Source organism: Acipenser ruthenus, chromosome 15 (genome assembly GCF_902713425.1).
Source record: "Acipenser ruthenus chromosome 15, fAciRut3.2 maternal haplotype, whole genome shotgun sequence".
NCBI classification, from domain to species: domain Eukaryota; kingdom Metazoa; phylum Chordata; class Actinopteri; order Acipenseriformes; family Acipenseridae; genus Acipenser; species Acipenser ruthenus.
The window spans coordinates 26,024,096-26,039,421 of NC_081203.1; the positions used below are offsets into that span (position 1 = coordinate 26,024,096).

Genomic DNA, 15,326 nt, shown 5'->3' on the forward strand with positions numbered 1-15,326 from the left:
GGCTTAAAGAGTATGTTGATGCATAAGACATTTAAAAGCATCCAATATATGGGACCTGGCAGTTAATACTGCAGACTATCTCTTCTATTGAGCAGATCCTACTGTCTGCTTAAATCAGGCCTTATCTACCTTGAGTTTTAAAAACAGCCTTGCTTAAAATCACAAAGGTAAGTAGACAGGCTACCTGAAGAGAATGAACAATTCAAAACACTATTCTCTCAAGCAGCTCCAAGTGGTTAGGATCTCCAGCAAGTGAGTTGACCTAAAGGTTACTGGTTCATATTTCATTATGGGGCTGCAAATTACTTGCCCTGCACAGCCCCACTTTGATGCCACATCTCATTTCCCAAGATGTCCTGTTTATACCTGTATGTGGATGACTGAACTAAGGAACAAAGTGAAGAATGTTAGCGACAGGAGTTAATAACCATTCAACATATTCAATCCTTTACTAGAATCCATTTCTGATGCCATCTCTTTGGGAGAATAGGGACAGTACTCTAGCAGTTTTCATCTCATTCTTAAATCTCACTGACTACCAATCTGCCACTTAGTCAGCTGCAACTAATACTGGCTACTAATACTGGAGAGTGTGGAGAGGACAAAACGGCAAGGAAGAAGCAGTGCTCCCATAACCTCAATATTCACTGGAATGGATACTGAGAAAGACAAAACCTCCATCAGTATCAATGATGGACGTTCCTACTAAGCAGTTTTTGGGTTCCCCGCAAGCATTTTTTCCAAGGATTATTCTTACAACAGTTGAGTCGTAAGAAGGTGACAAATGACTCTTGAGCATGTCTGACTGATGCTGCTTCTAAATAAGAGTCTTCTAAAGGGATCACTCCCTAAGGTTGGGATTAGATTAACCACAAACCACCGTAATTATAAAATCTTTTTTCACACACTGCCAATAATGGCACTATGTTGGTGTTTTGACATTGACACCAGTTCACCAGGAGATGGATTAAGACAACAGATCAGTCCCCATGCGGCTACTTGATGAACCTACAATACCAGTCTCAAACAATGGGCAATCCAAACTACAAATAAAAAAGGAACCGTATGTATTTTCACCAAAAGCAGATAAAAATTAAAGAAACCACCAAGTGAAGGATTTTACTTACAAAAACAGAATACAGCAATAAACAGTAATATGAAGTTAGTATTGGTTTCACACCTACCACAGTGCTGGGGAAGATGGTAACAGGAAACAGAGATGGCTCCAATATCCGCCCCCATTAGGGATAAGCATGGAAAAAAATACAAATGATATCTCTCACCTTGTGTGCAGTGTCGGCAAACTGCTGGGCACTGTTCATCATTTCGCCTGTTTTCTCTTCTGTGCGGCCTAACCGTTCCCCACGCTCATTTAAGGCCTGACTAGCCTTTTGTACTGCACTGGTGACGCTATCTGCAGCTGAATGCAAGATGCTGTTACCTAGGAAACAAAAAGTTTATTGCAAGTCACTGCTGTACCTTTTAAACAAAACAAGACATATCATAACATCTTTGTTTACCAGCTAGTGTTGAAACAGCACGTTTCCCAACCTTATCACAATTAATTAACCCATCGACAGTGTTTCAAAACAATTTATGCTCATAGGGTCTCATTGTCAAACCAGACTTTCCATCTAGATTGATTTTGCATTTCAATTTTGTCTTGAGGCCAGCAAGTAACCTGCAGTGACAAAAGAGACACCTGTATAGATTGGTGGTTTTCCCTCACTTTGATGACTTAGAAATTTAAATACAATACACTACTGTACCACTGGCATAAAGAATAAGAACAAGCAATACATTAATCATATTAAACATGTTAGTGTATATATATATATATATATATATATATATATATATATATATATATATATATATATATGCACAAACACACACACTGTCCATTCCAGTTTATACAACAGTAGAGATAGTGTAGAGATAGCATTGAAAACATTTTTTTTTTACTATTATTTAATGTTCTTGAATATTTTTTGTTGCTGGATCTCATTTTGGAATCTTGTGTTTATTCAAATACAGAAACTGCATATTCCAAATGACAGTGTTGCTAAGCAGCTGATCCAATGAAAGCAATTCCTTGAATACAGCTAAATTTAATTTAGGTTTGAGCTTGCATGGACTGCTGTGTTGATTTCACTCGCATGTTAATGCAATTATGTTAATACAACTCCTGGGACCGTAAAAGAGCACAAAAGAACCCAAACAAAATATCCTCCTACAAATGTAAAATAATTGGATATGGTTATTATAATTTTATACCAATGCAGTCTTACTGTCAAAGTTTTCTATCTTAAAAGGCTTGCAAATGTTATCCGAATTCTGTGAAATTTCACACTATGCCTCTGAAATAGATTATCTGTCCTTGACAATGGTAAATTCTCAGCATTCTCTTCTGGAGGGCCACTCTAAATGTATTCATCTGTTTGTAATTACATCCAGTTATGTCATTTAGTACTTACTATTTCATTCTAACAGAAAATAACTACTAATTGGCCTGGTCGAAGTTGTCTTGTAGAAGGTGAATGCTACAGAAATGTGAAGTGTCTGTTAATATGGTTAATGGTTTAAAACAAAATCCAAGTGAACTCAATTACCATAATTATTCCATGTAGGTGGTTTCGGAGAAAAGACAAAAGAACAAAACATTATGCATGAATCCTGCCTTCCCAATACATTGCGGTTCTTTTAATAAGCTGTTGCCGGTGAATGTTGCTCAACTGTTGTGCTTTTTGGCAGTTTATAGTCCTTTAAAGGGAATCAATAAGCTTCTGTTAAAATCAGTAAAAATTTGAATTTCAGAGACCAAAGTCTTGGACACTACCAATGTCAAGGTGTCTAGTGTATATCAACTGGCAGGCTTTGGAAAATCACAATACTACTTGTATCTGCAATATGTGCAATTCAGTTTTGACAAGAATGCTTATAAAAGCTGTAAACATGATGGGAATACAGAGGCCATACTAGCTCAAGATTAAGATCCATGTCAAATTCCCAATACATTATATATAAACCTGAAAACAGTAGGATGTCTGTAACTCATATGGTTACTGAGATGGTGTGGGAAAAAGCAGTGCCACATTACATTTAAGTACCACCATAAGAAGTAGTAATTTAAGACAATAAATGACAATTAGATGCTATAAATGAAGATTTTTGTTGTAAGATAACCAGAAAACCTTTTTATTTAGTGTTCTTTTTTTCTTTTCAATTAGTCACTGAAAAAATAAAAAAGGTGTCTGCTATAAGCTCCCTTTGCAGTTTGCTGGGTTATCTTAAACATTTTTTAATTCACTTTTCATACACCTGGCAGTCTAATTCCACACCAACCAGCTTAGAGCTCAAATGCTATGTATGCTGTGAAAGGAAGGGGCTCCTGAGTGGGCAGAGCAGAACTCAACAAAATGCAACCCTGCTGAAAAGAACGCCAGCAGCGAAGAGCTATAAGTAGAAACCTTTCTACAAAACACCACAGTGCTGAGAGCTTACATTCAGACATTGCCACCAGCTTTGCTGCTAATAAACTAACATCACCACATGAACAATGCAGGAGATAAGTGTCTCTACCCACTATTAAAGCCATTTGAATAGACAATCCCACATCATGCATCATGCTTTTAAAACATAGGATTTCATTACAGAACACCTCCCATTGGACACATACTGAGACTTTTTTGTTTTTACTGAAATACAAATATACAAATATAACTGTTACGTTCCTGTTCATCCTAGATAGAGAACATCAAATGGTGGTGGCTTGTCTTTAAGGATAGTAAAAGTTAAAATACCAACTGTGCCATGTAATTCTATGTATTTACAAGTACTGAAGCTTAGGGGATAAAGCAGAACCCGGCCAGTCCTTGGAACATTATAAATACACAGTTACTTTAATAATGCTGTTAAATAGAACCCAAATGTAATATTTATTACATTATTTCACCACAATAACCAGATCTAAGGACAAGTTATTCTTGTTTTGGCATTTTGGTACAACAATGTAGAAAACATAACTCCTAGTTCTGCTTTGGTTGTGAGCACTGTTCTCATTTGCAGCTGATAACTGTACGCTGGATGGCAGCTCATGAATTATATAGAACATTATGATGAAGTGTGATGTTGACTCCCTTAACGGTTTTACTGTCAGCTGAGGAGTCCTTGTTACACAGATTAGATCTGTGTGAGGTCAGGGTGTGTCAAGGCAATGCAGCAAAAGATTTGTAAAAAACTGAAATCTCAAAATTGTACAGTACACATTACACTAAATTCTGCCTCATTTGCTTACCATTTAAATGATTTAATCTGAAAGGCTGAGGAAATTGATTTGAAGGGCTAGAAAACAATAACAGATGCAACGCTGTCGACGGGCCAGCAAGTGCTTGGAATTTATTCAAAACTATAAAACGGCTTTGCATTTCCATCACTCTAAGTTATACTCCAAAAAGGCCTCGGCCCGCAGGGAGCAATGTCCAATCCTGAGGGCGAAATAAAAAATAAACAGGCCTACCTATATAAAAATCAACCACATGCTGTAGGGCTTGGCATTTTTTGTCCCTACAGCACTTCTGATATCATTTTGCCAACAGCGACAGGTCTATCCTACGGCATACTTAGAAAGATTTTCATGTCAATATTACTCAAATTGGGGAACAACGAGTCAGTTGATAATCTATAATTTACTGTACTTTGTCTTGACAAAATTCTAAAAATAAAGCAGTCTACAGCAAATGCAGAGGTAATTCTTCATTAACATACCAGTAAAGCTGTGAATATAATATGAAAAATAAATTAGGGATTTAAAAAAGTAAGGTCCTCGATGTATTCACATAATGTTAAATGCACAGGACATTGCACCATGAATAAGAAAGGAGTAGTACACTCCACAATTACTGTCCCACACATGTGCAGCTTCATTAAACGTGTTTTGCACTGGTGTGAGACTTAAACTGTGGAGAGCAGCAAATATTATACCAGTGTTTTATCTGCATGCCCTGCTAATTTGTTTCTCTTGTTGGTGGGCTGTGTGAATTGTACAGTAGCTGTACTGTACAAACCGGAAGTGGTGTTACACTAGACACATTGACTTTGAAATGCAGTACAATGAACACTCTTCTAACTGATTCAGTACCTCTGTTTCCCACACTTACTTACATATTATGAGGGTGTTTATTAACATTGTAAAAAAAGGTTAACACAACTCAAAACTAAAAAGTACTCAAACTTAAAGTTGAACTCTGAAAATGATCAATTTAAAATACTTCACAGCAGTATTTGATGGATAAAAAAAAAAATATCTGCAGCATGTTAATTAATGAAACAAATACATTAGAAGCATACCAATTATCAGTCAAATTTAAGATTGGACTAGCATTTACATACACACGCACACACAAAGCAAATTAGGGAATCATAACAATGTTAATAATAAAACATAAAGCACATTATTTAGTCTTGCTATTCCACCACAAGAAAAAAACAATGCTTGATTAGGAATTCACGGAACTGGAGCAAGGGCTGCGAGGAATAAGCCCTGGGACTTGCAAATAGGAATTATGTGAATTGCTTTTCACCTTGCCCTCATGGAGGTGGGATGGAAACGATCGGCCTCCAAGGCTGGGAAATAAGCGTTACTTCAGTGGAAAATGAAGAGAAGGACAGAGGATACATCTGAGAAGACTAGATGTCACCCCGACTAACAAAGAACGCCTATGCTTTGGGAGATTGGCACAGCCAGACCTCCGAGACAAAGCCACGCGGGGCAACATTCATTTTGAAAGAGAAAATGAAATGAACATGCAAAGGAGCCAGAGAGGAAAACTGTCATAGGTGAAAGCAAGTTGTTGGTAAAGAATACAGGGTTCTCCCCTGGCTCAGGGAGAGCATGTATGCTGGTCCTCCTTCTCCTTACCTCCAAGTAACTTGGACTGGCAGTTAATAAACTCTGGCTTCCTGTCTGCAAGGAACCGCTGACAAGTGTGGTGGAGGATCTGAAAGAACGTGCATTTCTCTGTGGCTGAGCCTGCTACCCATGGGTCTAAAGCGTTGTCAAATACTAAATCGAATTCTGCACAGTCCTGCAGAAGAACAAAGAAAAACATTACAATAAATATTTATTACAAAAAAGCATGGACTGTGTGACAGATACACGGACGGTAATAGATGTAAAATGAAATCTGTTACTTCTCACAGTCTCGGACTCAAAATGCATCCAGAGTTTACATTGCCGGAATCCTAATGTGGACACCCTCATTTCAACACAGCACGTTAGCGTTTGTATACGAATTGGTGAAACGTACATTCAATGTATTTTAGAAACTGAAAATCGATTTAAACTGATTTTGCCAAAAAACGATAACCCCACCCCCCAAACCGAACAAAAAATAAAATTCAGGCCCTAGATATAGTTGAAACGAGGCATGCTGTATGAGCAATAAAAATGTCTGAATTTTTTTTTTTTTTTTTTTTAAACCTGGTTGATTCTGAACCCTGTCTTTACTGTCTAAATCTGTGGTACTCAATTGTGGTGTTTTCATCATTACAGTCCTTGTTCCACCCAAATCTTGAATTGTTCATTTGAGCAACCCAGTCCTTGTTCTAACCAGGTTTTAACTGTTTAATTGAACCTTGGTGTTTAAGCAATTTAGAACTAGATTTGAGTCACGTCCTGGCTTGGAATTTACTGAAAGAGACTGGAGTGGATACCACTGTTCAAAATAAATGTTCATAAAGCTAGCAGAAGGGACTCACTTGATTTGGGTCAATTCCGTTCACCTGCCGTAGCTGATCAAGCGTCCACTGTGATCTCCGTACAAATGCTGATGAGCCTTCAAACTGTTTGACCTTGGTAATCGAGACCTGAGCGGGCTTCTTATTTGTCACTGAAAATAAAAAAAAGGATAAATACAATTATTTAAAAAGGTATGTTAACATGTTTGTCCTATCTCTTAACAACAGTTCAAAGTTTAAGTCGCTTCTCTAGATCAGAATCCACCTGGCATTATCCAAGTCTGTGGAATCCTAGAAGCTGGCTCTGGTTGTTTACTTCCTAATTCTTAAGAAATCACATGATCTTTCAACTGGCCCTGTATGAAGAAGGTGGGATCAGAAGTCTTTGGAATCGAGATATACAGTACTCAAAAGGAGTCGCATGCTGTCATACAGCAAATCAAAGTATTTAAGCAAGCATAGAAGAATACGAGGTGGCTCGTACAGCCGACAGCTACAGTAGCTTTCAAACAGGCTAGTAATTCAGTACTATAGCATCAGAGATATTCACTCTCTTCTTTTTTGACAAAAAATAAATGATCTATGCACACACACCATACATAATTGCATCATTAAAAGACTCGTGATTAGGCTAGCACTGGTATTAAGCGAGGAAAACATAAACAATGTTCTCATGAACCACTGGTAAAGAAAACAGCACACACACACTACCTAGATACTGTAGGACCATAAACTAAAATGTTAACGTTTCTTCTCATATGCTTTAAAGATTAAAGCAGGTTTTCAACAACAGGAATTACATATTTCCTCTATTGCTCTGTCCAGCACAGGAAACGACGGAGGTCTAACAATTGCAGTTTCTTTCGGTTGCCAATATTTCTTTTCATACTCTTTTTTATATCCAAAGACGAAAAAGTTGGTCTCTGGTAAACTTAAGTATTTTTTGTGCAGTAAATTTGCCTTTAGACCACATGTTCCACTACGGTTTTGGTGAGTGTTTTCCTGGTACAGTATATAGTACAGTGCTTCTGTTTCCACTTAATAACATAAGTAAAAACTACATATATCCGGACTGAATAAAACTGAACTGGGCCAAAATACAATAGGATAAGGCATTTTTTCAATTAAAAAAAGTCAACAGTATATTTCCCAAAGAAATGAATCACCTACTGTAGGGGTCAGTGTTGCAAGAGAATAAGCCAATTATAAATGTTATCACTTCTCTGTTGTAGACCTAGTAAGTGTGAAGATAAGATTGCTCTGCATTTTGGGATATGCTGACCTTTGCCAGAGTATTTCCTATCTGCAGACCTAATAATCCCTTTCATATCAATCAGTTTTAATATTTTTTTTTTTTTGCTATGAAATCTCACATTATTTTCAAAAACCACCTGGGAACTCGTGGACTGTCAAACACATTGCTATTGTACAATGCGACTGACTTGCCAGTCAGGTCACATTTCATTAGAACAGCTCTCTCCATGATGTGTGTAGCACTATATTTTCTCATGAGAAATGTCCAGTAGTATGTCTACTACTGTTTAGTTATAGAAGACCCAGCAATTTGGTAGTATACTTGACTATTCTGCAGCAGAATTATCTAGGATAAGGCAATTCAATCTGAACAGTGATACATTTAAAAATGTTAAAAAATACAGTAAGCAATTGCTGGGTTAAAAGCTTCTCTAATCATCTTACCCATTAATCTGACCTCTAGCGATAATTACACAAAATGGTTATTACAGCTCAAGTGGACTAAATTCTGGGGAGGTGTTTCCTTTATTTGTGGTTAATGATACATAAACCATATGTGACAGAGAAACGGGTTCCAGGGTAGGGGTTGTGTGCATGCACAGTACAAACTGTGTAACTCATGAGAATGTGTCTGAAATTTGCAACAATGCCCTGTTTGACCTATGACCATTGTTTTTCTTCATATGCATTGATTTACACATGTAGTCTGTTTAGCTAATCAACAAATCCATAAATTGTTTGGTCACTGATTAAAATATTACCAAATTAATCTCTCACTGCAACAAACATTTATGTTGCACTCTTAATAATGACAAGAATTGTAATAGGAAATAACATACACTGTTAAAGAAAATGCAGCACCTACAGTTGCTGATAAAACCTTAGCCTCAACAGATATTGCATGTGAAGGCCTGGTAGTAGATTCCAATTCGGGTCTAAGCTCCTTTCATAATTACGAATGCCTGCCGTGTGAGGCGAAACCTTTTAAATATCATTGTATCTGGGAAACTGTCTAAATTCATCCGGGGTCTGACATTGGGGTCTGAAGAGGAAAAAAATTACTAATGTATGATAGAACATAACCTCTCAGTCATTTTCTTTCATTACATCCTTTCTCAAAGAAACAACATATGCATTTGCTCCCTGTACAAACACATCTGAATGAAAATGTTTAATTGTTTACACATTTTTTTAACTGTCTGATACTGTATATAAAAATGTATATATTTTTCCACACATCTTTAACAGGAAAAAATTGAGTCTTCACATTAGACATAAATTCTGGTGCTGTATTGTATGACCTTCAGACTGTTTACTTTCCTGTGGACAAGAGGCGGTACATTTAAAAAGATGTCAACTCTATGCCCCGTGTTTCTGACGACACCTCTGCCAAGGTCTTGTCCAGCATTTACGTGGCTTCACTTCTGCTTTTAACGCATTTAAAATATCTACAGCTGAGATGACTGTAACAGCCAGTTCTGCATCTGCAATTAGTTAAGCCACTAAAGATAATGACAGACTGAAGGAAAGAACCGACAGCACCAGCAGGGTCAGCGTAATTGCCAGAAAAAAAAACACACTTCTAAAACACAGGAAACAACTAGTTGCTCAGGTGTGGACAAAGCAGTTGCAGGTGATTAAGTTCTGCAATTTCGAGAGCGATTTGGTTGCACAACTGATCACTTTAGTTTGATATCCATTATACTTTAGAATCTGCTCATTCAGTATTGAAAAAGAACCAGTAGAATGCTGACTAAAAGGAGAAGACAAATATGCAGAATTAGTAATATTAGCCAAGCCAAATTACCTCTACCCACACTGTATATTGGATTTCAGTAGTAAGCCAGTTATTGGCCTACACACCCAAGTGGCGACCAATCAGAATACAGTATGTTGCAAGACACTTACACTAGATAAGACAGCAATCGTCACATGTAATTAGAAGGGTGGTTTGTCCAATGCATACATTATATTATACATTTACTGTGTTTTATGCAGTGCTTTAAAATAGAACTGTAATGTACTTGTATACTAGCTTCAATCATATCCTGTGTATTAACTTAACTGCAGAACTGTATACAGATCAACTCCATTCAAAACAGCAGCCCTGTAAACTGAATTTTAAATGCCAATATGTATTTCTCTGCCCATTTTGATTTTTTCAGCTTCAGTTGCTAAGATAGGTTAATCAGTTATCCCATGGCAAGTCTTTCTGTTTTAAAAGTGCCAGAAAGAGTTTATATGCTTATGTAACACTCAATTCAGATTTAAGAATGTAACCATCACAGCAACATAGTTTTACAAGATCAGGATTCATACTACAGTATGTCAGGGAATTAAAATTAAACTGTACCTTACCATTAAAAAATATATATATATATCTTGAAATAATGGTCTGAAAGTGCAGCAATCTAAATAGAGCATACTATACCATTTTAAATTGATTTTCTCTTTTAAATGGAATTCATTTTTAATGTACTTCCACACAATTTACGATAGCCTTTGCCTTCAAATCAGGTGAGAGCTGGTCAGTAGAACTAACACGCTAAGTGGGCATATGAATATAGAAAAAAGGTCTATTAAATGCCACAGTGACTTACAAGAGCACAAATTGAGAACTGTCACTTAAAAATAGCTTAGGAAACTTCAAGCGCATCAAGTGAGTATGGACCATTCATCAGTATGCAAGATGCATTCTTGTCAGCCTTTTATTAACATCTTGTGAGGTGCAGCTTTTAGTGTCTTTCATGTTCTTCTCTGGTGATTAAGGTTCTATTAAAATTGGACTTTGATTACAAGGAAACATTCCTCTGACAGTTCCCAGGAATAGAATGCACAGTTATTTGCTTCTCAGTGGTTGAACACAATCCACACTGCACTGCTGGAAATTGAGATGACTTAATGTTATTGGTTTTAAATATGGGTGAAATGTTCTCCTGCCAGACACTTACAAACATGCACATATCAAATAGTAAAATGGTGGGGATAGGAAGGAGGCTGTCGAATATACTTTCATGGTTACAATTCCAAACTTTATTACTAATTTATCAAAAGATTCTTCCAGCTGGAATTATTTTTTCAAAAGGTAAATTCATGTCTGCCTAATGTGATGGTACAACACTTTTAGACATATTAACATTGTTTCCCAATTAGAATTCATAGAAACCAAGATATCTGTAAAGTAAGTTGTACTTTGGTCCATACATAAAGGCATTCTTGTTTAAAATTCATACCATGAGACAAATAGGTCTTTAAGGTTTTGAACTAGCATTCCCTGAAAAAAGTACCTGAACAGAGTAAAATGTACAAGATATAAAATGGAACATTGCTTTTTAACTTGATACATCAACTATAGTGAGAATGACAGAATACCAATGGAGGATTCTCTTTCAATATGATAAAATTTAAGTTAAATCGGAAAGAAAAAAAAAAGATTTAAAAAAGGTGGCAGCACTGTATTTACAGTAAAATCAAACCATTGTATATTGAGCTTTTCATGCTTCTTTGAGACCCATTATTGCCTTACAACTACTGTACAGTAAAGGAAACAATCTTTTAGGAAAGTTGGCACTATTTACAGCAGTAAGGTTTTTGAATCTGGTATCATTCAAACCACAAACAGTTAACATATGACTGGGGTAGATGCCCTCTCTTTCTCCGCAATGGCCCTTGTTTCTACAGTCTAGATGGCATACAAACATCATCTTGTAGGAATATATTAATTCAGCTTGTGTTTCCCCTTTGATGCAATACATTGACCCCTTTTACCAGTAAATACTGCACAATACAAATACAGTGCAAAGAGGTATACAGAAAAGCAGTGGTTTTCAATTCTGCCAGAGTTTAGCAAGTGCTAAATAATTCTCAGTGTGAAATCTCCTTGGCAATTGGTTTTACATAATCGTTTCATGCATGTAGGCGTTATCCTCTGCACATTTCACAGAATCCACCAAGGAGTCAAGAATAACAATATTTAAATACACAAAAACATAACACAAAACCACATCTTCAAAGAGCCTCAGCACTTCAAATTATAAAACCCTGATGAATTGTGAAGCATGCCGACTGCCAGGGAATAAAGGAAGCTCTATTAGCCTTTTACAAATCATCAAAGCTTTAACACTCATTTGTTTGAAAGACGCTGCTGGATTTTTTTTTTTTTATAAAAGATTAATTTAACTCCCACTAGCTGGCATTCTAATCATACTCCCTTTGCTACTGTGATGAAAATCTGAAAACTCAATTAGGTTGTGCCGCAGTTCTGAGCTGTGCCCCCGCCCACCAGGCCACCAATGCAGTACCTGCTACATCAGTTCCCCTGTGTAATGACCTTGCTTTGTCTTTAACCAGATGCAGGAGCATGGAGTAATCTGCTGACTCATTTACTGAATTTTGCCAAAAAAGAAAAAATGCCAACTCACACACTCCTCAAGATGCGGTGCAGTCATGCAACAGGACAGGTGCTATAAAATCCAACATTCGAACTATCATTTCTTTACATGTATCCAAAGGCAAAAAAAAAAACATGTCCATTGTCACCAGAAATGACACAACTGACAGACATGTGAAATAAGTATCATAACATGTTTTGGCTTGCACCGATTTATCACATTGCCAGAATTTGTGCAACATTTTCTAAGTTAGCATGTTGAAAAAAAAAGAGATCCTCGACACAGCCACTCTTGATCCTCAATTTACTCCTGGCTGTCAATAAACTTTTTAGAGTCCACAACATTAGGATGCGCATGCAGCAACACAAGCTGCCAGATATTGATCTCTAGCTAGTCGTCGTGCTGCTTTAGATTTGAGATGCAAGTCAGCTCACTAGGGTAAAGTAAGGCTTCACAACCTATTCTTACTTCTGGGATATTCTTCTACTTTAATACAGTGTTACCTATAATGGCTTTGCTAAGGTTTTGCAATTGAATAAATATATGAACACAGTCAGCACCGCCTAGATCAGGATTCTGGTAATCAGGATTTCTGCTTAAATGGGATACAACTCTGGGAGGGTTCTCCCCAATGCTATTTGTGTCGTTTAATTGGGACATCACTTCGTTTAATTGGGATACAGTATTTTCAAATGATGAATGGAGATCACTTTTCAAAGCAAGATAGGTTCGCGTAGCACAGTGCACTGAGTACGTGATTACGCTGTGACTTACGTAAACCACGTTGAACTCTTGAAGGAGGAGGAGTCTCCTGTGGTTTCTCAGGCTGCTGTTGCAAAGAAAGTTGCCGTGTCAACATCACAGGTGCCTTGCCTTGTGATAAGACTAAATTTTGTATTTAACATTTAATCATAATGCGATTTCATTTTTTCCTTTTCATTTCAACAAAAAAGTGTGACTAAGGTCGTCTGAAAAGCCTCTCATTTAATTGGGGCAGCCGCCTATTCGGGATATTTTTATTTCTCCCGAGGCGTCCCGATGAAAGTGGCTCTGACTATACTTGTCTGAATCGTGAATGGATATCCAAATATGAAAATTCCATGTTTGTCCCAGCAATACAATTTTAGGAATTACAGATCAGCTAAGGTTGTGTAAAGAAATACCCCGCCCCCCCACCCCAGCCACTTATCTTGGAAAGTGGTAAATCTGTAGTTAAAACTCTGAACTATTGTATTTACACACTTCAAAATATGTAATTAATATTCTCTGATTTGAAACATAAAAACAAAAAACAGCATTTCAAAGACCAAGTCATTCACAAGTTAAGAGGCATGCTGTGGAGCCAAATAAATGTAATCAAAATCTGTTTTGTATTTGGGAAGCCTTAAGAGCGAAGCTTTGGGAGTCTTGAATTGGCTACTGCCTGAGTTGCTGTTAGAGCAAGCAGCCTTGCCAGCAACTCTCTGAGGGTTAAGTCCTGAGCCAACAACAAGCGTATTTCATAGATCCCTCCAGCTCAGAGCAAATACTCCTGCATTTTGTCACAGGCACTCCAGACATACAGACGAAGCAAACTGGGGCTCAGTGATTTTTAAAATCAGAATATAGGAAGCTCTACATCTTCATGAACTCAGTTGTAGAGCGGGAACACACTGCTCATATTTTATACTACAAATCATGGGGTTCTGTATTAAACCACTTACCATGAACTGTATTATGCCCTTGTTATAGTATTAAAGCAGCCGTTTGAGAATACCCTTGCTGTAAAAACTACGCCAAAGTTAAAACACGAAGAGCAAGTGATCTGCTTAAATGTCTGAATTAATTCCCGTCCTTTTTTTGATCCCAGCTATGTCCAAAGACAACACGTGTCTGAACTCCACGTTAATAAATATAGGTGGTGAACTGGATGTCACGAGCCAGCTCAATCACCCAAAACAGCGCAACAACATCCAACAAGTTGTTGATGCCCTCTCAGAACTGACCAAATAAAAATCGCTAATGAATGTATTGATTGTGTTTTATTTGTTTGCATCATTAATATTGAACACAACAGTAAATAAAACATAAATTAAAAGAAAGGAGAGAGAATCTCTGACAGCACGAGCCTCCTCAGATCGCTGCTGTCCAATTGAAGCTGGCGGCTGAGGTAACCTTCTCAGTTGCCAAGTCCGCTTACAATAAGCAGGACTGGGCTTGTTTTTGAGAGTCGCGGGTTGGAATTTGCATAAACACCCATACTCCAAAATGGGTTGTGGGTTTGTTTTGAAAAGGCAGTGCCGCTTTTTTTTCTCGTGAGACTTGGCAACACTGGTAACCTTCCCCGTCTGTCTCACAGGCAGCCACTGATTCCTGAACCACCTCATTTTGTTGTTGACAAGAGTTTGTGCAGGATACAGCAGGCAGTGGCAATTTTGGGAACAAACTAATGCTGCACTTCAGTCCGTTTCATCAGTATCCACCACCTTCCTTTCAAGTGCCCACTACCCGTATTTGCCCAAGCGTGGTGTTGAATGCTTCCTCAGCAGCTGTCGGCCGTCCAGACGGGTAGGGTTTCTAAGCCAGGATAGTATACGCAGCATCACCCGATTCCCTGTATGCTGTATTGCCTGAATGAAAGGGAAATATATATAACGTCTCTGCCAGTTTTCAGCCATGGCGATCTGCAATACCTGTTGGTCAGTTTCATTTTATACCTCCGAGTTCATTTTTAATTACTGAGTCGTAAGATAAATGAGTTGAAACAGTATTCACTACTAACGACATGCCACCCCATTAATGACATATGATAAACAATATGTGCAAGCGCTGTAAAACACATTATTAACCAACCAGGCACGAGGCTGTCTTAAAGAGCATTTCTTTTTGGTTTAACATTTAAGCCTCTTTGTTCCCTTGAAGTGATTGTAGCTAACAAAACGATTCCATAAATCTTACCTGTTT

The 15,326-nt window shown here is 37.5% G+C and overlaps 1 protein-coding gene across 2 annotated transcripts in view; it reads right to left on the reverse strand.

Annotated features, from left to right (window-relative positions):
* Window positions 1-15,326, reverse strand: part of LOC117417231 (syntaxin-binding protein 6) — a 49,806-nt gene that overhangs the window by 5,932 nt on the left and 28,548 nt on the right. For both annotated transcript variants that reach the window (XM_058987631.1, XM_034905501.2), the window contains 3 exons: window positions 6,760-6,890; window positions 5,921-6,086; window positions 1,284-1,441 (listed from right to left, as the gene is read on the reverse strand). In XM_058987631.1, coding sequence (XP_058843614.1) covers window positions 1,284-1,441; window positions 5,921-6,086; window positions 6,760-6,890 — 455 coding nt within the window. The remainder of the gene's footprint in view (window positions 1-1,283; window positions 1,442-5,920; window positions 6,087-6,759; window positions 6,891-15,326) is intronic.